This window comes from Rhinichthys klamathensis, unplaced genomic scaffold, assembly GCF_029890125.1.
Source record: "Rhinichthys klamathensis goyatoka isolate OS25496 unplaced genomic scaffold, OSU_Roscu_1.1 h1tg000281l_1, whole genome shotgun sequence".
NCBI lineage: Eukaryota > Metazoa > Chordata > Actinopteri > Cypriniformes > Leuciscidae > Rhinichthys > Rhinichthys klamathensis.
The window spans coordinates 1,649,716-1,677,500 of record NW_026606800.1 but is presented as its reverse complement, the minus strand read 5'-3'; the positions used below and the strand labels follow the sequence as shown (position 1 = coordinate 1,677,500).

At 39.4% G+C, this 27,785-nt stretch overlaps 1 protein-coding gene across 2 annotated transcripts in view; it reads right to left on the bottom strand.

Moving 5' to 3' along the window:
* LOC130103166 (kelch-like protein 29) overlaps window positions 1–27,785 on the bottom strand; it is a 305,231-nt gene that overhangs the window by 127,235 nt on the left and 150,211 nt on the right. For both annotated transcript variants that reach the window (XM_056269368.1, XM_056269369.1), the window contains 2 exons: window positions 7,105–7,252; window positions 2,217–2,741 (listed from right to left, as the gene is read on the bottom strand). In XM_056269368.1, the coding sequence (XP_056125343.1) occupies window positions 2,217–2,741; window positions 7,105–7,252 (673 nt within the window). The remainder of the gene's footprint in view (window positions 1–2,216; window positions 2,742–7,104; window positions 7,253–27,785) is intronic.

The following is a 27,785-nucleotide window of genomic DNA, read 5'->3' as shown; positions in this document are numbered from 1 at the left end:
CTGCTGTCACTTATGTACGGATCCAATACTGTTACACAACATGTGTTATCTTTCTCAACTAAATGAGTTCCAAAACTGACTGAATAATCTGAATACTAAAACGGTGTATTTGCCCGTTTAAACACAGTAAGAGAGGCGGCTTTATGTCGATCGGCTTTATGTCGGAAAGCCACCCAATCAAACTGAAACTGTTCATCTTCTGTGAGCTATTGCCATTTTGTGTTCAGTATGCATGATAATGGTCAGTGAATGGATTGAGGCTGAGACAGTTTCCCCACTGGACAACAGCCAAATGAAGCCAAATTAGTCAAATGAACTAGCATTAAAAACATTATGTGGAACAGAGTTGTTCTTAGAAAGCATTCCACACTCAGAACTATTTGATGGTAATATGTTCCATTTAATAACAGCCAGAAGCACAAAGAATGCCCCTCCAAATCTTTGGTAGCCCTCAGATAGAGGATAGTCTGAATATTAACCAGAGCAATTTTGGAGTCTCTATCTCAATCCCTCTAGAGCCACCAGATTTGCAATCATCTTCATGCTAATAACTTTTGAACCGTAAGGGCTAGAAACAAAATTCCCTTTCCCATTGATTCCTTAACTCAAGCCAATTCGATTCACTTTCCGTCATTGAAATCTTTCAAAAAGCTGCACATCAGTCACGGTCACGCTGCCACTGCTGCTAACCTTGCCCACTGCACTTAAGCACACAACGCAGCTGTATTAAGAGAGAAAACTCTGACTCTTCATGCTGCTTCTGGTGTGTGCTGACCCATGAAGGATCTGCGCTTCTTTAAAAGGATGTAGCAGCAGGAAACAGAGCTGAACACGGCAGGGAACCCAAGTTCTCCGTCAACCAGATCTTAGGATTAAAGTCATCCGATGTTCTAATTTGGTCAACAAGGTGAAACGTGCGAGTGAATAAATCAGCTGACCATCAAAGTCAAGAGAACCAGAACGTTTCTAGCTAACTAAGACGGTAAACTGAACGGTACAGTATGTTACTATTCAATCCATTGCAATTCATAACAAAACAACTGGATCGCAATTGAAACTGCAGCAAATGAGCGAGAGAAAATAAATCTTTAGTATGAGTTTTAGTCTCTGACCACATGGAGAAACATTAGATAACCAACTTCTTCATACTGAACAATAGAGAGTTATATGAAAGAACAAACAAACAAAATAGTTATACAAGGACCTAAAGTATCAATGCAATGCAATAAAGCAAAAATTCCAATCAAATATATCAATATATGATTGCATCAGTGGAGTACACTGAAAACCCTGCTGATAAAAATAGCTTAAACCTGACTTGCTATCCTAAGCTGGACATCAAACTTGTTTGGTTGGTCTAGTCTGATGGTTTAAACTGGTTTTGGGTAGTTTTGTTGGGTTGGTCAGACTCAGAGACCAGCTTAGATCACCAAGTCATGTTACACTGGTTTAAGTTGTTGTTGTTTTCTCAGCAGGGAAAAGTATCAAAAGAAAACATTTGCTTAGACTGATACAAACAAGACTTAATTTACAGAGACATAAAGCAACTGGATTGCAGTATTATGTAAGCGGTGCCTTTCACATGGCACATTAGTCTGCTATAGTTCTCACGACAGGAGAGCTAAACCTGCTTCAATGCCATTGCTTTAACTGTGCTTTGAGCAGTTACATTTCAAAAATGCATGGAAAGTCTAATGTAATTGGCTCTTTTGCATCTTAAGAGACAATTGCAAGTTGCATCGATGTGGAAAGTAAATTGCACTCATTTTATAGAGCTCATAAAAAAAATCAAATGAGCTTCGAAAGCCAATCTAAACCTAGATTAAAAGCTTCATTAAATGTGAAAATTGCTCAGGGAATACACAACATCTGTTTCTGGACTGACAGAGCCTCGTCCAAGGTTATCTTGTACAAACAACGATTTACAGCCTTGAAAACCGTCAAGAATTCACAGCAGGAGACTCTTAGGAACCGGCATAAAAGTTTGCGAGGAAGAGGCCCTGATTATGTGACAGTTGTTTCAGGACTGAATCCGCAACCTTGGAGATGCTTTCATACTGCGGGCTGTTACTCAAGAGGTTTTAACAATGTCTCGCTGACATGGTTGTGGTCAATTTCCTTGCCGACATCAAATGCAATTCCCTGGAAAAGATGTTTCAAGACATCCTCGGGCACGTTCATTAGTTGCAAATGCACAAGCCAAGGGAAGCGCTTACCTTTCGGATGACTCGGGTCCGTGAACTCGTACTTCCCCATTCCGACCGTACGGAGCATCTGAAGCCCGTTCTGACTTTCCTGATTCACAGAGGCCGGCGTCGGCTGAGTCGTCGCTTGCCCGTTCGTTAGCGGCAACGCGGCGGAAGGCAAAGTCGGAGGCTGTATGAGCGGGTGCGTCATGTGACCGTTTCCCATCACGCTCTGAGGGGTGGGGTGGACTACCTGGCCGGCCGTCGTCAGGGGCGACGGGGTGATTGGCGGCTGGCTGGTGGCGTAGGGGGACTGGTTCTGTATGTTCAGGACCAGGCTGCCTGGCGGTTGGGAAGAGAGGGGAGGAAGTTGGAAGTGTGCGGTCATGAGCGGATGGTGTGGGGGGATGGGCGATTGGATGGATGGGGTCACGCCGATGATGGGAGACTGGACGGACACTCCTTGGCTGTAGACGGGCGGCTGTGGCATCCCGTACGAATGACCCATCATGCTGGCCTGTCTGACCGACACCACTGGAGGCACCCATGGGGGCCCTGCGGAACAAGAACAGAAGAACCAAGTCAAGGACAACCAACATCACATTTGGTGGACACACTTTATTTGGTGGAAAACCATGTGCAACTCTTTTTTTTTTAAATATGGAATCAAAAGGTGACAAATGAACCGTCATCTTTGTGCATCGGGCAAGTCTGCTTCTATCCCTATAGCTAATTTTCCAACACAGCTAAAAAAAAAAAAAAATAATAGAAGAAACTTTTGGATGTTATCTCGAGGAGATTAATTTAACGTCTATGTGAATTGCTCTTCATATTACCTCGGTAATGAGACAAATTTTCAAGTGAAATTCAAGTGATATTCAATGAGGGGGTGGGGCGTAGGCTTGGGATTGCGAGAGATATTTGGCTGTTGTTTACATTATTCAATAGCCTGCATGGCCTTTTGAATGGTCCATTTATTAAAGAATCTACAAAAATATTAAGCAGCCCAGCTGTTTTCAACATTGATAATAATAGTAAATGTTTCTTGAGCAGCAAATCAGCATATTAGAAGGATTTCTGAAGGATTTCTGATGGAGTAATGGAGTAATGATGCTGAAAATTCAGCTTTGCTAGATGTTTCAGTGAAACCAGAACTAGTGTTTGGTTCTGGGTGTGGGATTTACTCATAACAACTCCATTTTCCACTGTGAAAGGGAATTCATTGGTAAATATTTATTTCTTTATGCATTATTCATCTTTTGAGGGTCAAATCAGAGACATTCATCAATGCAGTAATGCAGCAAGGTTACGACAGATGAGTGTACGCAAGAAACAAAAACTTACTTGCTCTTACTGTTTATATTCATCTCCACACTATCACTATAATTTCAGAGACAGACAGAGTTATGATAGCAGATCCCACGGGTGCTTACACACTAGAGAAACCTCTGATGGGGCGTTTGATTTAAAGGAAGGTGTAAAATCCGTTTTGAGAGAGTGGGAAAATCAAGTGGGAATACAGAGAATTGGATTTATGAAAAAACTGGACATTGGTTGATGGATGTTTACGTCAGTGTATCAAAAGACACAATTTTCACAAACCCTCGTGTTTTTCCTTTGCCGCACCAGACGCATATAAATCAATGGATTTGCAATGTTCATGTGTAGCGTGAACATAGTGTGTAACACTGGACTAGAAGTTTCATGGGTTTGACATTGGTGTACACTGAAATCATTTTTTATCTTATCAGTCTTCATCAGTCTTTCTACCTCAATATTAAAATGTTCCTTGCTGTTTCTTTGTATTTATTTGTGAATTTTATTAATTTCTGCGTGCATTTTTTAAAAGTAAAACCTACACTAATGTTTGTCAGTGAATTTACCTAAAATTGTTTAAAGATCATGAAAACTTGTATTGTGGCTCACTGTCCCTTTTATTGATTATCAAGCACTACTTCTAATATGATTCATTATAATCCCAATCATATCTCATGCTGAAAAAAGTTATCGGAGTAATACATCACATATTAACGGGATAGTTCACCAATGTTTATATGTAAATAAAAGACTAAATTAAATCTGTTCATCACATAAAGCGATCAAATCTTGTCAGAAAATTTGGACTAAACCACTCAATTCATATGGATTAGTTTTTACGATCTCTTTATGAACTTTTAAATGAACTTTTTGAAGCGTCAAAGTGGTAGTTGCGTAGCTGTCAATGGAGGGACAGAAAAAAAGATCAAAAAGATCTTCATTTGTGTTCCGAAGATGAACGAAAGTCTTATAGGTTTGGAACGACAAGGTGAGTAATAATGATAGAATTTTTGGGTGAATTATCCCTTTAACTTGGTCTTAAAGGGACAGTTCTTGAAAAAATGTAAATCTTGTCTCACCCATCATTTACTCACCCTCAAGTCATTCCAAACACGTATGACTTTCTTGTGCAAATCAGAAGATATTTTGAAGAACATTGGGGTCCAAACAAAACTGGATCGCATGAACAAAAGACACAGAAATGTTTCAACATATCTTCTTTTGTGTTCCACCGAAGAAAGAAAGTCAAATGTGTTTGGAATGGGCGAGTAAACGATTTTTAGGTGAACTACCCCTTTAAGTCTTCAATTTGAGTATTTTAGGCATGAGGTCACGGGATCGAAACCATATATCTACTGTTTACCAGACAGCTTACTCACAATGCCACATGGCAGATTTATCTCATGAATATGTGCTCTGTGTGGACGAGCACACTTCCTCCTCGGCTGCAAAAATAGCTCCTCAACAATGATGGTCCATAACACAAAATACACCAGGCGGGGAAAAGATTAAAAAACATTAATCATGACGTTGGCCTTCCCCGCACTATAGTCTGAAGAGACAGGAATATACTAGCGGGAATAGATTCGCTGCAGCCTGAAATGAGGTGCGTGCATAATTCAGAACAAACTAAAGGATAGCTGCGCTCAATTTCAACCACCGTGGACACGCTAACAAAAGAAAGTCCAATATTTCCTAGTCTATTAGACACAAAAGTGCTATTAACCAAAAAAGTAATTCCCAGACCATTTAAGCATTTTCTGCAGATTTGTGCACTGCAATCAAGTCTTTTGATGAAAAATCTATCATTAGATTATTAAAGAAATAAGAATGAAACTCAATTATAGCCCTAGCTTCGGCGCTGAAAAGCTAATGAAATTAGCAGTATGGATCCTAGTGTTGATTGCTCATATAATTACAATGTTCATGGGGATAAAATAGTTGTTTCATAAGAGTGCTTTTGTCCTCGCAGAAGAGTCTAGATCTCGTTTTTTTTCCAAAGTTAAATCAACCACTAATTCTTACAAGGGTCTCTTTTGATGGATTTAAATTAAACTGCAAATCGACGTCATGCAAAAGCCAAATCTTTGTGAAACTTTTGGGAAAAGTTTTTTTTTTCCGAAACGACTCGCTCACCGTCATGATTAATGAATGTCTGCAGAGTCGTTACGAGATTTGCGGATGCTTTTTTTGTCTCTGAGCTAATGGGACGCAGATCTCGGCTCCAGATATGTCATATTACACCGAGCGCTGTCGAATGGGAAGAAGTTGAGTGACATCTCACTTTGTGTTTCGGGAAGGTGCCGGAAGCGGGACCCTGTAGAGCTCAACACAATGCTAACACTCCCTCCCTCTGTGAGACTTCGGTTCCTACTTAAACGACACAGCGGGGGGCCCTGTGGAGGCCCCCAGGGGGTTTCAGAAAACACACACAACTGCCCTCCTCAACAGTGATGTCCAATCTCCCACGTATAATCACTCAGGAAAGGGTAGTCAGGTCAACAGTCTGTCTTCATTACCACCTTAATTCAGATTTGAGGCGAAGAAATGTCCGCGTAACGTGCATTACTTTGGTCGACCCTTCATTATCGGCTCAATTTTCTGTGTTTGATGCTCTTGAGTATTTCCCCAAGCTACAAAGAATCTCAAGACGCATGAGCCCATGTGAGCTCATTTGAACACCTCATATCTAGGTGCATGTCCATATGGTAATTTAATGAAACTGAGAGCAGTTCTGGATGCTGATTGGTCAAGAGCGCATTCCAGCCGTGTTCCATCTGAAGACACACCTCTTCCACAAGCAATTAACAAAGAGAAACATGATTGTGATGTACCTAATTTGCAAGTTGTTTTGGTTCATAAGTAAATGTATAAAATACACAATATAAATATAGAAAATTCTATATATAGAATCCTGAAAATGTACAGTTTCCACAAAAAAAGGCAGCACGACTGTTTTCAATATTGACAATAATTATGATAAATATAAATAATAATAATAATGATTTGGATCTGAAGACGTGGGTAATGGCTGCTAAAATCTTAGCTGTACTGTCACAGAAATAAATGACATTTTAAAATATATTCAAATAGAAGTTATTTCAACTTTTTAGTTATTTTTCGCAATATAATCAATTTTTTTTTGGTAAATAAATGCAGCCTTGGTGAGCATAAGAGACTAAAAATCATACTGACCGAAGCTTTTAAACTGTAGTGTGTGTGTGTATTTTTTTCAACAAAAAAAATCTACACAGCCATATAAACTATATATATATATACACACACACACGGCTGTGTAGATTTTATTTATTTTTCAAATTAAGCATGGAAAAGATAAAATAAAAAATGATGTTTTTTTGTTTGTTTTTTTTGTTTGTTTGTTTGTCGTGAGATTTTGGCCATTAACCAAATTTTAAAATAAACAAACAAGCAAACAAACTGTCATTTTTAACCTTTCATTTATTTACTAAACAGCAGTTTTATCCTAAATGACTTTCAAACGAGGAACACCACAACATAAGCAACTCATCCAAAGCAAACAAACTGTTTCCTAAGTGTTGCTGTCATCAGTAGGAACAGAAGAGCACAGAGGTACACACACCTGTGGTGTCACTGTCTCTGTGCTGCTTGGTGGGGGGCTCGTCGGTCTCCCACGGGGTGGACTGGTTGATGGGGGTCTGGCCCCATCTCACTCCAGGAGCCAACAGGAGACTCGGAGTCTGCGTCTCACCGGGAGAAAGACCTGCCGCCTGCAAAGAGAGAATACATATGATGAAGATCAGACTTCATGACACAAAACAGCTTTTATCAACACAGTATAATGCTAGTAAAGTGTTGTTTAGTGGTACTTTTCAATTGGTGCGCACACAATGAATGAATGTGTGAATAAAAAAAAAAAAGTCTTCAGTGTGAAACCACGTTAAAGGGATACTCCGCTGTTTTTTCATATTAAACTATGTTATTCTCTTATCTAAGACGAGTTGATACATACCTCTCTCGTCTCAGTGCGTGCACTGAATCGCTCTGTCGGGCGGAGAACTTTGAGAGCAGTTAGCTTAGTGAAGTGAAGAGGACTTTTCACGAGTGAAGATATTACAGCGCCGTGTCGAAGTGCTCCCAATAAGTGCTATTCCGCCATACATTATAGTTATCCATTTTACCCGCTTATAAAAAGCGCCACATTTTATTTAGTGTCACCATACTTGGTCGTGTAACTACTCGTGTAACTATATTTAAATAGAGAAGACGTGGATGTGTTTGGTCGCTTCTAACTTCATCTCTGTTTGGCCCATATACAATGAATGGGGCTAAGCTAACTGCTCTCAAAGTTCTCCGCCCGACAGAGCGATTCAGTGCACGAACTGAGACGAGAGAGGTATGTATCAACTCGTCTTAGATAAGAAAATAATATAGTTTAATATGAAAAACGGTGGAGTATCCCTTTAAACAACACAACTAAACAAAGAGAAATGACTACATAAATAAAAAAAAATATAATAATCCAGCAGAGCCAATCACTGTAGCTTCAAAACGGGTCCATAAACCCTGGATTAAGTGGGTCCCTATAAAACTCATTTTGCTTTCAGAGATTCAAATCTCACTTTATGCCATTTATAGATTCTGATTACGTTCTATTCACGAAAAATAAGTAATATTCTACCCTAATATAAATTTGAATAACTGTAATTAAAATATGTAAATGACAGTTGTGTGTGTTTATGTCAGGTTTCCGCTGTAGCGTTTGGTTTTCACGTTTCCTCCTGCGTTTTCTGCATGGCTGAAATTATGAGGCTCTAATTACACATTGTGAAGGAGTCTGGCTCTTATAATCAGTATTTCCCAAGTTCTTAGAAGTACTCATGTCAGACTAGGATTGGTAATTAATTATTTAGCACAAGAAAACTAGAAGTGTCGAGGAGACAGTTACTAAATGCCTTCATTAAAATTCCTCCATTTACAGTGTACCATAAAAGGAGATTTTAACCCTCCCAAAACAAACAAAAAAACATTTAAAGAATAAATGGCTTTATCAAACACAGTAATCCGAAGACTGTTTTTATATTTGGATCAACCTCAGGAGGTTTAATTAATTATTACGAAAATTTTTATTTTACATTTATTTCATAGTGTATGACTTGTTATTTTTTGCGACCGTTGACAACATTTGGGTCTGAATACAGTTTAAAAAACTTTTTTTATTGTCTAGCAATTCAGAATTATCCTTAGACAATTAAAAAAAAAGAAAAAGGAAAAAATATATATAATGTATTTATTTATTATTAAATAAAATAAAATAAAATAAAATACATTGTTGAGTACATAGAAAAAGGTCCAATAAAATGACAGGGTTGCACATTTATTCCAAATTAAGCTCTCACTCATAAAATTATCCAAGAATCTTCACCTTTAATGCTTGGATAACAGTGTTAATACTTTATTAAACATATTATATACAGTAAACAATGAAAAAGCACAAATTGCACTGCAATAAAAAGCATTTAAGGCAGCCAAATGTACTGAGTTCATAGAAAGTGCCAGCTAACTAAGATTGAACGATTGTTGATGACATTCTATGGAGTGGGAAGAGGATTTTTTTGCAGGTTCAATCAAACAAGCCGGTAAAATAAACAAGAAAAAAAAAAAAAGATTAAGATTAATAGCATAGGAAGTTTGGAGACTTTGCTTCACTCGCTTTTCTTTGCTCAACTTTTATTGAGTTGAGAGTCGGTGTCAAACAGGCAGGCGGGGTGACGGGGCAGCGGTGTGATCCAGGCAGAAGTACGAGGAACGAGTGAACGAGGAGGCTTCCAGAGAGACGAGTTAACCTCACCCTGCTCCGCACCCCTGAGTTAATGGAAAAGACCTCGTCATCAACCCTCTGCTCCGGCCTGCGAGTTCTCCTCTGTTCCATTATCCTCCCTGACCTGCGCTTTACTTCATCAATTTACCCATCATGCATCTCCGTCACCTCGGCCCAAAGCCAATTTGTTGTGGGGTTACACTACACGTTGACATCATCAACAAACGAAACTTCTCATCATGACTGGTGAGTGCAGATGCAAAGGGCCGACCTCCAGATGGTAAGTGCTGAAGCTTTCTGTCCGTAAACCGAGAGAAAGTGTGCATTCGTCTTACGGTACACATGGTATGATTTTGGGCTGTCCCAGACTATAGATGACCAATGGTGGTGCTTTCTGTGGTCATGGCTCCTAAACGCTGGTCCTATGTCGTACAGTGAGAGAGGCTCAAAGATGGCCGTTGTCACGCGACCAAAGACAGCCGTCGATAATTTTCACAAATTTAGCATGATCACCTCAATGTGCTGCTACGACCTATGCTACTGACTAGCCAATAAAAATTCAACATGAAATGGCGTATTGATCAACGCAGCATGGCGCTAAAACTTAAACTCAAGCTCCATTTGCAAAATTGGCCTCATTTCCCTAGCCATGACCGCGTTCATTTCTCCTCTTTCACTTCGTCCTCTTTTTTCTGGCGCACATAAAGGCCAAATTGTGATTAATCGTGCTCTATTTGTTTAACACTAGCGCATGCTGATGACGTTTTATTCTTCTATACTAAATTGCGTCGTAGCCTACTGTAACGAGTGGAAATAGGGTGTGACCCCTTTAAAGTCCCACTCCGATCATATTTTGAGCTATTTTTAAACATTCCCAGTGGTCTTTAAATTATGATTATGCCATTTTTAGCCAAAATCACAAAACCTGTGCCGTTTTCTGGGACTTCGCTTCAGCAGAGCGGCAGTAGCTCATTAACAATTCGCCTCTGCGTTGTGGGCGGAGTCGTTGGCACGGAGACGACCCTCCCCCCGCCCGTTGCTGAGAGCTCTGTCTCTCCCGCTAGCTTACACCCCCAATACCGGTGGGGCAACAGTATTATATACACGTTAATTATTATTATCCGAAGTTAATCAAAGTTATCACCGATCACCGATCATTATTTCACTCCAAGACGTCGCGTGTGGAGACGCCCAGTGGAGTTACTACGTCACAACTCCAGTCCAGTCTATTTAAGCCGGCATTTTAGCGTCTGCTACTGATTCACAGCCATTTGAATGTAGAAATACTCAGAAATACAACTTTGAGCTTATTTTTCTCAAGATATATCCTCTAACATCAGAAAAATGCCACAAGAACATGTTAACACCTAGAAAAACATTATTTTCATCGGAGTGGGTCTTTAAGAATCAGTGACGTAGGGTGTGGCCCCTTTAAGAGCTGCGCGCTCCTGATGAAGAGTCGACATTATTGGTATTGTATCCATGTGTGTAATTTCTGTTTGATGCCGACTTTTATATTATTTTACTTTGCTTGTTAAGTAACGATGTGGACGGGAGGACGGGCGACAGATAGTTATGCTGCATGACTCGAGTTCGATGTGGAATAAAGCACGAGTTGTGAGATGCATATCGCCTCCGTGAGTCTGTCTGGCCTCCGCAAGTAATATCTTCAGTTGTGAGCTATCCTTCTTCTTCCTGAAGCTGCGCGTTACACTCACTACGATTCAAGATGCATGATTGTGATATTATGGTTGTGAGAGAAAATATAACAACGATTAATTACTAACTAACTAAATACAGCACCTAATCGACCAGTTTCCTCTGCTGAAGTTAATAAAAAATAATAAGTTAAATGTAATTAATTACTATATATTATTTTTTAAATTAAAATAATAAAATGAAATAAAAGGCTGTAAGTTGTTGAGCACACGCAAAAAAGGCATATAGTGCCAAAGTTAATTTCTTCTCATCCTGAAAGCATGATATGGCAAAACTACATCCTTATCTTACAAATTTGAACCTAATTAGTGTTGTCAACTTGTAAAGATGTAAGCAATAACACAAACAAAGTCTCCTTTCCTCCAAAACACTGCAAAAAATCCCAATGGAGAGATCCAGGAAAAAAGAACATATTAGATTCTCTGTCCCTCCAGACTGTTGTAACCCACCTATCTCAACTTTGTCCTAGTTCACAAAATCTGACAAACTAGAAAATAAAGGAAGATGGAAGATATAAAAGGCCTGACACTAAACAATGCTGTTATTGTCTTGCATGTCTTTATGGGTCAGACTCGGGATTGATTTATGCGTTATGTTGACCAATAGTTACAATGTTTCATGATCACAACACGCTGGTGGACACATATAAAGCCTAATAATTCTTTGCCGCCTCTCGCCCTTTTCCATCTCCCGAGTGTTTTCTAATCCTCGTAAAAATGCATCATTTATGACGTGGTATTTTCTTCTGTAATAATCCTATGCATTTCCTACGACCGGCTGTCACGAAATGTTAAATCTTCCTCTCCTGCTCGGCTTTTTAGAAGCACGATTGTATCAAAACACAATATTGCATATCAAATTTTCCCGCAGTCCCGGTGAGCAACGCATAAAATGCACATTTCAGACTTTATACGGGCATCTGCTGACATCAGTGGGGGTGGGTGATGACAGACACTGTAAAACGTGGTAGGACTTGAGCGTAGCCGGGCATTCTCTATTCTCTTCTCGGCGTTTTAATTCATCTCTGGTTATACCAGGCCCCGCGTCCCTGGCGGGCCATTATCGCTGTGTGGCAGATGGCTTCCCTGACTCAACAGAAAACAGCCTGGGATAGTGTGTGTGTGTGTGTCCTGTGCAAAACCAAGCAGCCAAAAATAAATGAATAAATAAATAAATGCACTCATGCTCTTCAGCACAAAGAAGTTTAGCGTTTGTAGTCAGTGGCGGCCTGGGATTTTTCTGTTGCAAGAATCTAGTTACAGGGAAGATTGTCTTTTCTACTCCATGGGGACTGAAAGACACAGTAAGCACACAACATGCATATGATGCAAGACAAACAATGAACTCACAAAACAGTTCTATTCATGCTATATCAGTGCAAAACCCATGCTATTCACTGACAACCAACAGAATACCCAAATAGTACAAATAAATACAGTTTTTATATATGTATAAATACATTTAGAAATACAGAACCTAATTTAACAAATAAAATAAAATAAATCTTTAAAAAAAAAACTATTCAAAACTCTTATAAGGGGTATCTTACAGGCAGGACATAGCAATATTTATTTCAAAATCCCATTTATATGTATGTTTTTCTTTTTAAAATCAAACAATATATTCACAGGTTATTCCTTCAAATGTTTAATCTATATAAATAAATGTGCTAATGCTCTTGTGGGTTGTAGAAATATTACAGTAATGTTATCATTTGCAGTTACTTTCAAATTAGGCCTTTCTCATTTCTGTGACTCTATGATTCTAGTCTCTGCTGTTTTAATCACACTACTGCTTAATTTCAAGAAAAACGGAAGAAAGCTTTGCCACTATTTTTTTCAGCCAACAAAAGAATAATTTCCTAAATAAAATAATTAAAATAAAATCAAACTGTAAAAAACAGCTACAAAGCCTACCTTACAGTAAAGACATATCAATCTTTTTTTTTATCCCATTTATATGTATGTTTTTCTTTGGAAAATCAATAAAAACAATGTTTTATAATAATATAAAATAGAAAATGTGTAATGTTGAATTCATTACAGGTGAAATACATATTTATATTTATAAATCAACAATTCATTCCTATGGGAATTTATATAAAGCTTGTCTGAGTTGGCAACAGAAACCAAGTGGGCGGAGTTTACCGAAGGGTCAATACATTCTTAGTGAAATGACATGCAAGCAAAGATGCTCTCAGATGAAAACCAACTCTGCACAAATCATTTCTCATCAGGCTAATGGTGTCGCATCACTCAAGAGTTTCCTCCAATAAATGTATTCACTGCTGCACATTATAAAGACTTCAACTTCAACTTCTACAATGTAATCTCTTAAATGTCATTTTTAATGCATGAGTAGGTAGCCCGACTGCATGGCACTTATAACGGGTCAATCACTCCCCGGCCATTTGAAAAATGTAATCACTATGATTTTCCCGTACAGGTACACAAATGAGGTACGGGGGACGTGTCTTGCCCTGGCAGGAGCCAGATTGGTCAGAAACAATTCCAAAAGGACCTTATCTGAGCGCGCCGCAGCCAAGCATAGAGCTGAAGTAAATATCACCATGGTTACCCGCTTCCCGAACAGCACGGCTCTAAACTACCTCTCTTTATAGCAGGCTAGCATGCATTCAGTAATCCTGTACCATCCTGCAATGCCTCGACATACGCTTAGCTCAAACACAGACACATTCACAGCAGAAAGTGACCGACATCTGCTAAACAAAACCAAAAAATACTAGCAAAGCTAACAACAACAATGCACTGGTGTAGTTTACAGCATAATTGGCAAATTTCGCCATTGCAATCCAATCTGATGTTTTCTCATCATGACAAAGAGCTTCTATTTGTGTTTGAAGGAATAATGAATCTGATTCAAGACCCTCTTCACAACCCCCCTGGTTTTGCACGTCCTGCAAAGCTCTCATGTTACAGCGAGGCTCTCCACGCATGCCAGCCGACATGAAGAATACGGCCGTTGAGTGTGGCGAACACAGGCTCTTTTCTCAAACAAACAGAGGGGGCCGGAGGCGAGAGGGGCCGTGGAGATCCAGCGCCAATAGATCTCCTTCCACTCCACCATCCTGTCCGACGCTCCAAAGAACACCACACATCAACGGCAGACAATGGCTCTCTGTCCAGCGGGGGCATCGGGGGCTTCTTCACGCCACTATTGTTCTACTGCCCCGGGTAACCTGAGGACTCTTGATCAAACGAAAGCCAAGATGAATAGCAATGTCGAGCACTTGAAGAACCAATTCAGTTTGCTTCTTTGGCTAGGAGAGCTTTAAAGGGCTGTGCACACAATGACCAGTGGAGCATTAAACACAAACCTTAGGATTTCCACTAGTCTACCACAGCCAGACATTTATCAGCCGTCACATTCACTTTGCAACCTTATTCTCACCAAGAATCCACCACTTATAGGGCCCTATCATACACCCGGCGCAATGCAGCACCAGGCGCGATGCAAGTGTTTTGCTAGTTTCAGCCTGACGCAGTTATGATTTTTACGTCCTGCGCCACGTTGGTTAAAAAGCAAATGCATTTGGGCCCATCTGGTGTGAAAACGAGGTGTGTTCGGATGCATTGTTGGAGCGTTACTATTTTGAGGCAACTGAAATAGACTGCGCCATTGACCAACTGAAACCTGGCCTAAAGTCAATGGCACATTAATTGTTTTTGTTATTTAAAGAGCGCGTTAGTAATGTGCGCCTATAGGCGGGTCCACAACACCCGTACACTCTGTCCCGTAGATGGTCTGCTCGCGCGCTTTAACCTTGCTTGCTAAAGAAGCATTCAGTTTTTCATGTAAATAGCGAATCCACCATGGCGCTAGCTAGCACAACTGGCTTTTAAAGGGAATGGGAGAAGAGACTCTGGTTGGTTTATTGCACGTTACGCCCAAAACACACCCATTATTCATTAAGAGAATAGGGACAACCAGTGGTTAAATTGGGCCGGGGCTCTCCGGGGCTCAGCCCCGGCACATAAGCCTGCTCGTTTGCAGTCAGTTGCCTACTGGAAATTATGTCACATACAATTTGATGAAAGTGATGCTTTTGAAAACATATTTCTGACAATAAATGAAAGATTTTTGAAATGGCATGTCTATTTTGTCTCGGCGGAGCTGAGATGAGAACAATCGGAACACGGCCGTATTTTTGTTCAGCTGCTTAATCTCGTTGTCAGTCTACCATGATCGCGCACCGCTCGCGCATGCGCATCTGACACGGATAAATGTACGCAGCAATAGTGAATGTTCCTGGGAGACCGTGGTTGCGCGGGATGTGGATGTTCCAGAAATGTCAAAAAAAGTGCCCTGGCCTTGAATGACAAGGTAAGGAAAATAAGACTAAATCAAAATTAAATAACCAGGACTAGGTTGACCATGTGATTTTTCTCAGGAGATGTTTCGAGCATTTTACTTCAGATACCGGATTATCAGCAAACTGCCAAGAGAACTGCTCATTTAACGTTAGCTGGCTACTTAAAATAAACTAGCAATCTATTCAGTCAGCATATCTGTATTTGATCTGTGTGAATTACAGAAATATAAGACTTGCTAGACCTAAGTCACTTTTAGCTACCAAGCTCTGTGGTTAATGAAAATTAAATCAACCATTTATTCTCCAACTTTCAGAGATAAATTGAAATGAGTGGAGCATATCCACCCAAGAAGAGGAAACTGACTTACTTCTTCAAAAGGTGGGGTGATATTCCAGACATTTTTAGCATGACTAGCTCTGTAACATGTTGGCAGTAGAGATGGGACAGTATGAAAATGACCAAAATTATCACAGTGTTCGGTATTATTGCGGTATTTTTAAAAGTGTGTTCAATATGTTCAGAATACTGAATACTGTACTAATACTGAGGTGTTTGCATACCAGCCATTGTGGGAAGTAATGAAGTTATAGATGAGTTATAGATGTGTGTTCTTTGTACTGTTTTAAGAATGTGTATGAAATTAAATGTAAAATCAAAATTAAATTACAAAGGTAAAACACAAATAAATTCAAATGTTGATTGTAAAACTAACCAGTGTTATCATCATTTTTATATCTTAAAGCTGCAGTCCGCAGTTTTCGCCATCTCTGTTCGAAATCTGCAATTGCAGTTATTCGCGGAATTATCAACTTTACGTGGGTTGTGTAATGAGGCAACCACTGGAGCCAGAAATCAAAACTTTGCCTTTTTATGTGTGTGTGTGTGTGTGTGTGTGTGTTGTCGTAGTAAAGAGAGAGAATGGGAGATGGGTTGCTACTGTCATATGCTGCACTGTCTCTCCATGTGGCACATTATGTTTGGCACATTGTATGGGTCACTATATCATAACAAGGTAATACAACGTGTAATCAAGTGATGACTGATTAACAGTAATGTAAATGCTAAATGTCCTAATACCTGTTGCAAAGTAAATGCTCTTAACCTTGCAGTTTTTCACATATCATGTAATACTCAATTTCTCCATTTCTTTGCACAAAACTCTCCAGAAAGTGCTATTTAATGGTTTATTTTTCAAAAAAAAAATTCCCGGGGGGGCATGCCCCAGGACCCCCCTAGGGAGAGCACCCCCACATAATAAATCCCAATTTAAGCCCTGGGGACAACCCTTTTAGACCATGTGCCGGGAGCGCCGACCATTTTTTCCGTCATTAAACTAGCAAAAGTGAATTCAAATACGCCCTAAGTGCACTTGCGCCGTGCGCGTTAGACATTAGATCATTACAATAGGGCCCATACAGTCAGACCTTTATATAATGCGACCAACCACAGTGCAATTTTTTCATATATAGGGCCAGATTTACTAAACAGGGCAAATCAGCGTAAGACGGCAATCCCACAACAGTGCCGACAGTATGAAATAGACTCGCTGTTATATCATGAGCAGCTCTAATATAGAGAGATCAGTCACATGGCATTTTATGGGTTCAAGCAAAGCTGGGAGCACTCAGATCATGTACTTCCTAGGGCTACCGGGTACCTGCCATCCAGATGAATGGGAATGCTAACGGATCGCTCTTTCCAGGTATATTACAACTCCTTGACTAGAACAGCCTTATGCATACCGCGTGCTAATATATCTGTTGATCTCCTCCTGTTTATTTCTCTAGTCTGTCTCTCACCTTCCTAAGACTCCTCATTCACAGCGGATCATGAAAGGAGTGATTATTCTTGGGAAACAGAGAGAGCTGGAGGGAGGTGGGCGAGTGACTCAGTCGGGACCGGCAGGATAGGGCATGCAGCAGACATCTGCTCCTGCTGGGTTAAACGTGCTGTTCAAGAACACGTTATCTGACTGACATGTAGGAATGCTGCAAGAACGAGAGAGAGAGAGAGAGAGAGAGAGAGAGAGAGTGTGTGTGTGTGTGTGTGGGGGGGGGGGGGGGGGGGGGGGGGGGGTGTACCAGAGCCTAGAAGAGAGAGAGACGAAAAGAAAAAATACTTGAGTGAATTAAAGTGCGATTTAGACAGAAAGAGGGTGCCGGGTCAGCAACAGGGCAGTAATAAAATGTTAATCACTCTTGTGCTTACTTACTAGTATAAGGAAGTTGACATTGAGACATTAAAAAGCTGCTCTACACTCCATTAACCAGAACTGCTGCATCTGCTCCCATCAGACCCAAACACAAAAGCCTTCCTGCATATTTACAAAATGTAAAAAATAAAAAATAAAGATTTAATTAATTTACTGTAAAAAATGTGAGTGCACAAACTCGCTACCACAATGCTTGGATGTGTTCTGTGTGGTTACCAAGGTGTTGCTATGCGGATGCTAAGGTGTTTGATTTGCTAAATGGTAGGGGGGTGTTCTTGGTTGTTTCTGTGGAGTTGCTAAGGTGTTTGGCAAAACCTGATTCCACCAAGTGAAACATGTTCCTGGATCAACATTTTTGTCTTTGATACCATCTTAGGACAACATTGTAATCAACCAATCAGATTTGAGGGGACAGGTTTATGTCTAGTTTAGGCTTACAACCAGGGTTAGGTGATTCTACATCAGTGTTATTCGCCTATCATTTCCCTCTGATTGTAGGGATAGGTTATGGGTAAGGTTAGGCTATGTGGTCGCTGTGATGTTATGGATGGTTGCTAGGGTGTTGCTATGCAGTTGATGATGATTTTAAATGGTTTCTTACATGTTGTAGGTGATTCTACATCAGTGTTATTCGCCTATCATTTCCCTCTGATTGTAGGGATAGGTTATGGGTAAGGTTAGGCTATGTGGTCACTATGATGTTATGGATGGTTGCTAGGGTATTGTTATGAAGATGATGATAAGTTTGAGTCCTTTTTAGCAAGTTGCTATGTGGTTGCTATAGTGCTGCTTCCTGATCCAAGTGAAAAGAGCCCAATCCCAATTCTCAAGCCTAAAGGTGCAGTCACCTGCAGTCAGTATCGCTGAAATTCCTTTTGCAAAAACAGGTTTATTGTCCATTGTCAATAGGATAGTGATGAATGAAGCACTGCTCACACAAAAGTCACTTTCAAACCAAGCAGCTATTTGTTGGTCACCATGGCAAATTCACCTGAAAAATGTTAACATGATCTAAATTCCTGATTTTCATGACTGGATTTCGGCCACACAAATTTCTCTGAGCAATGGTAAATGTGACCGCACCTTAACTCAGTAGATTACATATGAAGAAAGACAAAATATTTACTCCCACGCACAGATACAACTAGAATTGTAAATTTTCTGAAGAAAATGAGAGTGATGCTTGCCTGTGCAAAACTCACCGGCATGATGCTAGGGTTTTCTGGGAGTTTGCTAGAGCATGGATATTACTTTTTACTATCAGCCACCTGGTGAAAAACACAAGTACACTTGCCTATAAATAAACAGCACAAATCAGTTTCATATCGTCGCTGTCGTGCAGAAACCTTGCAAATCATTACTATTGGTCAGCCATCACGTCTTTCTGTGGGTTTTGCAAATATTTAAAGTCCCCCCTGTGGTGAAAAGTTCAAGTTTTTAATGTTGTTTATATGTCTATGTGGTGTTTTTAATATGCTTTTAGACAAACCATGTGCAAATTCATTCCTCAACACCATTGCTGATTATTTTCTCCTTAAAACTGCAGTGAACCAAAGACAGTCTCAAAAATGCGGTTTGAAATCACCCCTGTTCTCTACGTCACAAATATGTTGTAACCAATCCCATTAAAGTGCAGGGCAGGCTTTAGCATATTATTAAGTATGCTGTGAAACAGGGGGGTCTCAAGATAAGCCAGGTTATCCTGGTATATTTTTCTGTTGATATGAAAAATCGGGTACATGTGATGTATATTTGTTATGATGAACTATATGCCTTTCTCCACTGACATTCTGAGATGTTCAGAGATTCTGAGATGTTCATTTTTAGAGGGCAGCTGTCTGACTCTGAGATGACGAATGGGAATATGGTTTGTGTAGCATATGCAACACATTATTAGCTGTTTGAAAACATAGTCAAGCCAAAGGCTAATCATATTAATTTCCGTTGTGTGTCCAACGTTGTAGAAAGCGATACATAAAACACATTACCATTCTGATACATAGACTTGTAAACTTCTTCTTCTGAATCAGTTTCTGGTTCAAACATATTTGGCTGAATTAAACCAGTGGAGGCGGGGCTAATTTGCATATTCATGGGTCCGCTTATACTAAATGAAGTTAGGGTGTAGAGTTACATTCAAGCATGAATACTTTTTTTTCACAGGAAAAAACTTTGAAATAAGTAATTTTGGTGGGATACAATTATTGACTACAGCAGGGGGACTTTAACTAAAGAAAAGTATAAAAAAGAGCTGGTGACTAAACCTCGTAACACCATTGGATCCTCTAACTGTCAGTCAAACCTCGTAGCTCTACCCGCCTCTAGTGAATGATGTGCCGCACACCGTTTGGACCATCTATTATGGGACATAGTAAGTTCAAAAGCCCTATATCTACAATTTTACATTTAAGCTATTGTGAAAAAATGGATATATGCCAGTTGAATCATATCATTCAGCTATAATGCTGTTACATCAGCTCATATGCCAGATCTATTCTTCCCTTATGCCCATAGTGATTTATAAACAACCAGACAATAAAACAACCCGCAGCTCATGTGCCTCGTCTGAATTATAACCTCTGTGGTCCTATTTCAGTGCAAGAAGCTCCTCACAGTCCAAGGCATTTCGGAGAATATCAGTGTACATACAAATTCAATCAGAATCAAAAATTTCAATAACTCCACCTGTTCACTGATTCTGCCTGGCACAGACAATATTCTCCACTAATTCCAAACTGCAGGGATCATGCAGAAACTTGGAATATGCTGCTGGCAAACACGAACCAGAGGCGAAATGGGTTTTTCGATTTTATTTCATCTTCCTTTTCCAACATGTTGCAGCCAACGAGAATATGGCGGCACAGTCGGGGGGCAGCAGAGAGAGAAAAAGAGAAAGCTCTATCCATCATTAGGTGTCACATCATCTCCTTTGACATGCTATTTTCACTTGGCCCGAGACTGCCTGCTCTGATTCACAAAACATAACTACCACTTTGACCCAAAGAGCCTTAAAAGAAAGGGGAAAAAAAGGTCTAAATTCCCTTTTTCATTCTCTTCCCTATCCTTAACCCACACAACTGCATGCCCGGTAAACAATGGGCACGCCAAAATGTGCTGCGTGCAATCTAAGAGCCTTTAAAGTGCTGAATCACTTGTACCAGGACCATTAATGTAGAGCGGAGTGCAAACATCTAGGCAGGTCATAAGAGGACGGAAAAGGGCAAAGTGGAAAATGTGTCTGACATTCGAATTCAGATCTGACGGACTCGGAACTGTTCTGACATATTTAGCTGAGCTGCGATCCAATTCATATGTCGGATATCAAGAGTGAAATGTAAGTGCTCTGTAAGAATGGTTTTATACTTAAATGTGGGTTGCCAAGGTTCACTCATCATCCGACTTAAAAGAATTCCCAGCATTCTTTGAGAACTGATGAACTACTGATGTGGGAAAAAAAAAATCATCAAGTCACTGTATATTCCTGTATCAAGACACAGAGCACATGCACTGTATTCACTATCATTTATCCAAGAGTTGGGTTCTGGAGGTAAAAGTCACATTCATTTATACAGAATTTGATTTTGACCCTAAACCTTTTAAGAATGAACTGCCATATTGAGTATGCCTCCCTACGTACTTGTATTTTTATACATTTATACTCTATCATTCATGTTTGAGGTCTATACGATATTTATTGTTTTTTTTTAAACTCTCGTATGCTCACACAGACTGCATTTATTTGATCAAAAATACAGTAATAACAGTAATATTGTGAAAAAATATTATTACAAATTGAAATAACTGTTTTCTATTTGAATATATTTTAACATGTAATTTATTCCTGTGATTAAAGCTGAATTTTCAGCATCATTACTCCAGTCTTCAGTGTCACATGATCCTTCAGAAATCATTCTGATATGATGATTTGCTGCTCAAGAAACATACTGAGATTCAATCGCATAAAACACAATGTTAAGTGACTTTCAAGCAAGTCATAGTTCACCTTAAAGTTTTAAATCTGTAACAAGAGAACAGAGAGATAATTAATGGAAGAAATACCAGCTGGTGAAATAAAAGGTTAGCTATTATTAATCACTGCTCTTTTGCATTACACTATGCTGAAGTAGAAAGGGTCGCTGTCATGGCACCTCAAATCACCAACTCTCATTGAAAATGAATGACTTGTGCTTTGCCACTGTCAGTGTGAATATGGGCATCCTAACCAAAATGAGCCTTCATATATGATTGATTTGAAGCACACAACATACGCAATAACTCCATTAATGGAGTTGCAACACAACAAAAGACATTAAGTTCAACTGCAACAAAATCAGAGCGTCTTGTGTGAAGAAGAGTAAATCTGTTACAATAACAAATAGGGATGCAACAGCATTTTGGCTGGCGAACATTTTCAGCCGAAACTGCTATTTTTCTTTCTTTCTATCTTGTCCACACAACGTGGATACACTACAACAGTTAAAGATATCAGCTGTGTGGACATTTCTTCATTTGAATCGGTAATGATTTGGTTTCAATCTAAAATCTTTAAGTTTTTCTGTTGAAGCATGAACAAAGCTTCACTAAATATTTGTAAGGCATCTGTCATCCAGTAATTGCAAAAACGTTTGTGCTTTGTTACTTTGAATTTGAACCAAAGTCTCACCTTTAGATTTCTCACTCTGTCCATTTTATTATGAAATTCAAACAATAAACTTCGCTCTTTAATACGGCGTGACAGATCAGGCGCATGTCAACCGATCATCTCATCTCCTCTTTTAATTAATTGATTATTCATTTATTATTTGGTTTCGGTTTCAACTCAGAATTTTCCTTTCGGTGCATCCCCAATAAAAAAACTCATGGTTTATTCTAACCGTCTCTGGCATTATCATGCTGCTAAGCTCAATACTCTAACCAGCATAATTCATTTACATTTATGCATATTGCATGTCCTGAATAAATTAATCAGATGCTTTTATCCACAATAATAAATTATATTTACCTCGTTTGCCATTGCATTCTGGGAGGTCTCATCTGTGAATGCTGCCTTATATTTTCAATAGTATCCAGCTGCAGACCCGCAGCACCACCAGTTTCAGAACCCCAGCGCCAGAACCGGAAGTAAGGGGCGGAGCTTACGTTCTAACACCAGCGCCAGGACCAGAAGTGAGGGGCGGAGCTTACGTTCTAAACCGAGTAACGCCACCTAACGTTTTGGAGCGTAATTTGCTTAGACACGAAACGGCATTTTTACACACGAAACGTCATACTTTATTCGTATTATAATGATACATTAAGGTATAGTACAATAAGCATTTTAAAACATTGATTTTGTGTAATATAATTCTATATAGTTATCCGTTTCATTGTATTATGAGAGTTACTTCCTGATCATGATGGTGAAAAATAATACTTGAAACTTATGGTCATTTTATATAAAATATACTTTATTTCACAAGAACATGTGCAGCATGCATTTTTCTTTATGTAAAATAATGTCAAAAATCTAAAAAGAGAGAGAAAATCCGGCATTGTTTTAAAAGAAACAATAAAAATGTACCGTACTTGTCTCCTTTACACGCCTGGTGTGGCTGCAGGTCTGGGTAAATAAAGGCCGGTATCAAATAGAGGTCGGGTCTGTTTTTTAGTTTCAGGTTGTATTAAATCTTCTAAAACCCGTCAGATCGTCCGCTTTTTGGCGGCCGCCAAAGCAAATTTGTGTCCCGCCAAAGCCTATTTTGATCGGTGAGTGATGTAGAATAGAATGACTGCTGCGCATGACAGAGCAGAGAGAGAGAGAGAGCCCTGGCCGCGCGCGCGCACTCTCACGTCTTCAAACAACACGAGCGCTGTCTTGCTCTTTATTTGTCACATACCAGTTATAGTTCATACAAGGAGCAGTGACTCACTGTGTAATAAAAACATACCCTAAATATTATTTATAAGGTGCAACAATTTTAAATATTTTCAAATACTTGCAAAAATAACCATGCTTGTGTCATTGTAAATAATTCCGCCCCTCCCTCACTTCCGGTTCTGGCGCTGGGGTTCTGGCACTGGGGTTCTGAAACTGGTGGTGCTGCGGGTCTGCAGCTGGATATATCTCTATATTTTGGTCAAAAGCAAGTATTTTACAAGGCAGCATAATTTAGCTATCTACAGTTTAAAAATGTCTTTGACACACACAAATATCTGAGGGAAAGTAAGACTTCAGAGCTTGAGTCACACATGATCTTAATGGACTCCTGACTCACAGGGCTGATACAAATTTAATAAAGACTCATTCTGAGTCATTTAATCTCAACGATCGCTCTGTAGTTTTGTGACAGACATTAAGCATAAAAAATCTTGTTCACGTAATTATGGTTGTCCCTTGCGTAAAGTTGAGTCACTAGATCAATTCGGAGCGAGTGAAATGCCTTGTGTTGGGTCCTGTAAATGCCACTGACGGCCACCCGTTTGGTCACAAAATATCTGGTGCTTGTCAATAAAAAGACCACAGGGAGAAAGCCATAGACTGGCAGAAGATGAACTTTATACGCTGTGACATTACAACAGCACTGAGGCGGGAAGACTGAGGCACAATGAGGTTTTCTCTCTCTGACATTGCTGTGCTACACACATGCATATATAAGATATAAGCTGTAGATTGTATTGGACAAAATGGGATTTTGAGTCAAAATGATGAGTAACAACAAATGTTTCTTTCTCTCTAGCAATGTTTTTTAATACTTGCAGTGAAAGTTTAAAATTGGGATAACTTTTGCAAATTTTATCATTCAAATTTATGCTATAATTCCAGTATTATTACATTTTGTATTTTAATAAACACAATAAAACATTTGCAATACAATAGGGTAAGATTCAATTGTCACATTTTTGTATGGCCAGGTGGTACCATATATACAATTTATTAGTTTAATAAATGTATTATTTAGTTATTTAATCATTTCATATAAATTAAATTAGTATTTAGTATCAATTTACAATATTTGTTAACCAAAAGAATGGTTTAATTTTTTTCACATTATTGCTGTTTTATGAATCATTTTGTGGTTCATCATAACTTTGATTTTACTTTTCAAATTTGAAAACCTACCCCACACACACATATTATTCATTTATAATTTTTTTCATGAAAACCTTACCCATATATTGTGACAACATGCCCCAGTTGTGTTCAAAGTAGTATCTTATATATATATATATATATATATATATATATACACATACACATACATACATACACATACATACATACACTCACCTAAAGGATTATTAGGAACACCTGTTCAATTTCTCATTAATGCAATTATCTAATCAATAGGGGTGGGAATCTTTGGTCACCTCACGATCCGATCCGATTCCGATTCTGGGAGTCACAATCCGATTCCAGAACGATTCTTTATCTACCTTTCCCCCCCCCTTATTAATTCATTAGTTTACATAAGTAATTAAGTACTTTTTAAAAAAATAATTACAAATTAATTTTTTTTTATTAAAACAGTTCTATGTTAAGAAATTTAAACTAATATAACAAATAATAAAGAGGAGCATCGAAAAATATAACTTACAACAAACAAAAAGAGCTTTCAGTAGCCTATAGATTATCTGAACGTCTTCCATTCAAGAACTGTGAGTGATTTTTCTTTATCTTTACTGTTGTTTTTTACTATGACATCATAGACTGCGGGAGATCTATTAAGCTGCATTCACGCACGCATCTCTTTTGAACTAAAAGAAGTAATGCGGTGTGTCCTGTCCGTTTAATCCCTTAAGACATAACTGGCTGTGTTTACGTTAATTTTGCACAAGTACATTAAACCACTACACGGAATCGCACAGCCGCATGCGCGAGCAGTCTCACAAACAAAGCGCGCGTCAGCATTTGAAATTGAAAGCAGCCTTCTGTTAGTGAGGTTCATATTTTAAATATATAAGTCCACTGCATTCCAAACCACATAAATGATGACTTCGTAGAGCATTTGTAAGGAAAATACCGACGGGCGAGACAGCACACTTCAAGTGTAACATCAAAGAAAGCGCGCGTCTATCACAGCGTGTGCAATGAAGCCTGTGAATGTCCTTGTAATTCGCTTCAACCTTTCCGAACTTTATGAAAGATTATTTTAGGGAAGGTTCGAGTGGTGTATGTGTGTGAGGAATTGGAATCAAGCAGAATACGGGTGTTTCTAAACCAAACGTCATCGCACATCTGGTTAAAACTAAGCTCAGAATCGATTCTGGAATTCTCAGAATCGATCCAGAATCGTTGGAAAGAGAATCGCGATGCATCGATGGATCGATTTTTTCTCCCACCCCTACTAATCAACCAATCACATGGAAGTAGCTTCAATGCATTTAGGGGTGTGGTCCTGGTCAAGACAATCTCCTGAACTCCATGTCAGAATGGGAAAGAAAGGTGATTTAAGCAATTTTGAGCGTGGCATGGTTGTTGGTGCCAGACGGGCCGGTCTGAGTATTTCACAATCTGCTCAGTTACTGGGATTTTCACGCACAACCATTTCTAGGGTTTACAAAGAATGGTGTGAAAAGGGAAAAACATCCAGTATGCGGCAGTCCTGTGGGCGAAAATGCCTTGTTGATGCTAGAGGTCAGAGGAGAATGGGCCGACTGATACAAGCTGATAGAAGAGCAACTTTGACTGAAATAACCACTCGTTACAACCGAGGTATGCAGCAAAGCATTTGTGAAGCCAACACGTACAACCTTGAGGCGGATGGGCTACAACAGCAGAAGACCCCATCGGGTACCACTCATCTCCACTACAAATAGGAAAAAGAGGCTACAATTTGCGAGAGCTCACCAAAATTGGACAACTGAAGACTGGAAAAATGTTGCCTGGTCTGATGAGTCTCGATTTCTGTTGAGACATTCAGATGGTAGAGTCAGAATTTGACGTAAACAGAATGAGAACATGGATCCATCATGCCTTGTTACCACTGTGCAGGCTGGTGGTGGTGGTGTAATGGTGTGGGGGATGTTTTCTTGGCACACTTTAGGCCCCTTAGTGCCAATTCAATTGGGCATCGTTTAAATGCCACAGCCTACCTGAGTATTGTTTCTGACCATGTCCATCCCTTTATGGCCACCATGTACCCATCCTCTGATGGCTACTTCCAGCAGGATAATGCACCATGTCACAAAGCTCGAATCATTTCAAATTGGTTTCTTGAACATGACAATGAGTTCACTGTACTAAAATGGCCCCCACAGTCACCAGATCTCAACCCAATAGAGCATCTTTGGGATGTGGTGGAACGGGAGCTTCGTGCCCTGGATGTGCATCCCACAAATCTCCATCAACTGCAAGATGCTATCCTATCAATATGTGACCCCGCCTGTGAAACCCCGGCTAAAGTCGCAGAATCAAATTATGAGTAAAAGAGCGTCAAAGTAGTCATAGCCATAAAAATGACAAAAATAGGTCATGTGAGTTTATTGCTGTAAATCAGGGATTCCCAAAGTGTGGTGCGCGCACCCCCAGGGATACGCGAGCTGTCACCAGGGGGTGCGCGAGAGGAAAAATGCAATGGCGGTCTGTTTTTTTAAATGGGATTTTTTCCATACAATAAAAACTGTAAACATTTCCTTTGTAATCGCTTATATTTTAAATGAAAAAACTATTATTTATTAGTTTTTAATAGAAACGTATCAGACAGCTGCTGTCTTTTAAACACTGCTCTGCAGCCGCTAGGCTATAATATGTCACGTTATCAACTTCTAAATTCAAATGTGCTTTCGCGCGTTAGCCAGTGCTGTCATAGCCTATATCACAACTATTGAGTGTTTTCAACCACATAATGTTTATTTTAAGTTTCACACATTTAAATACACATAAGTACTAGCAAAACAATGATTTTGATTTTGCTGATATCTATGGATAAGGCAATAATAATCCTTTTCATTATAAGATGACACGTTTTATTCATTGTGAGAACGTAGCTTTAATTTTACCCTATTCTTCTCCCAGTTCACCAGCCTCTTACGTTCATGTATTTCGTGAGAAGGGGAGAAACTGACGTGTTGTAAATCCAACAGATCCGATTCTTCTCTGAACTGTGGCACAAACTAACATGGCGCCGCCCATCGCGCATACAGCTCAACTAACGCAATCGTTATGAAGGCGTTTAAACAACACAACGCGTCCACTTACACATATTTGACAATCGGAATATCAGTGTTTCATGTATAGC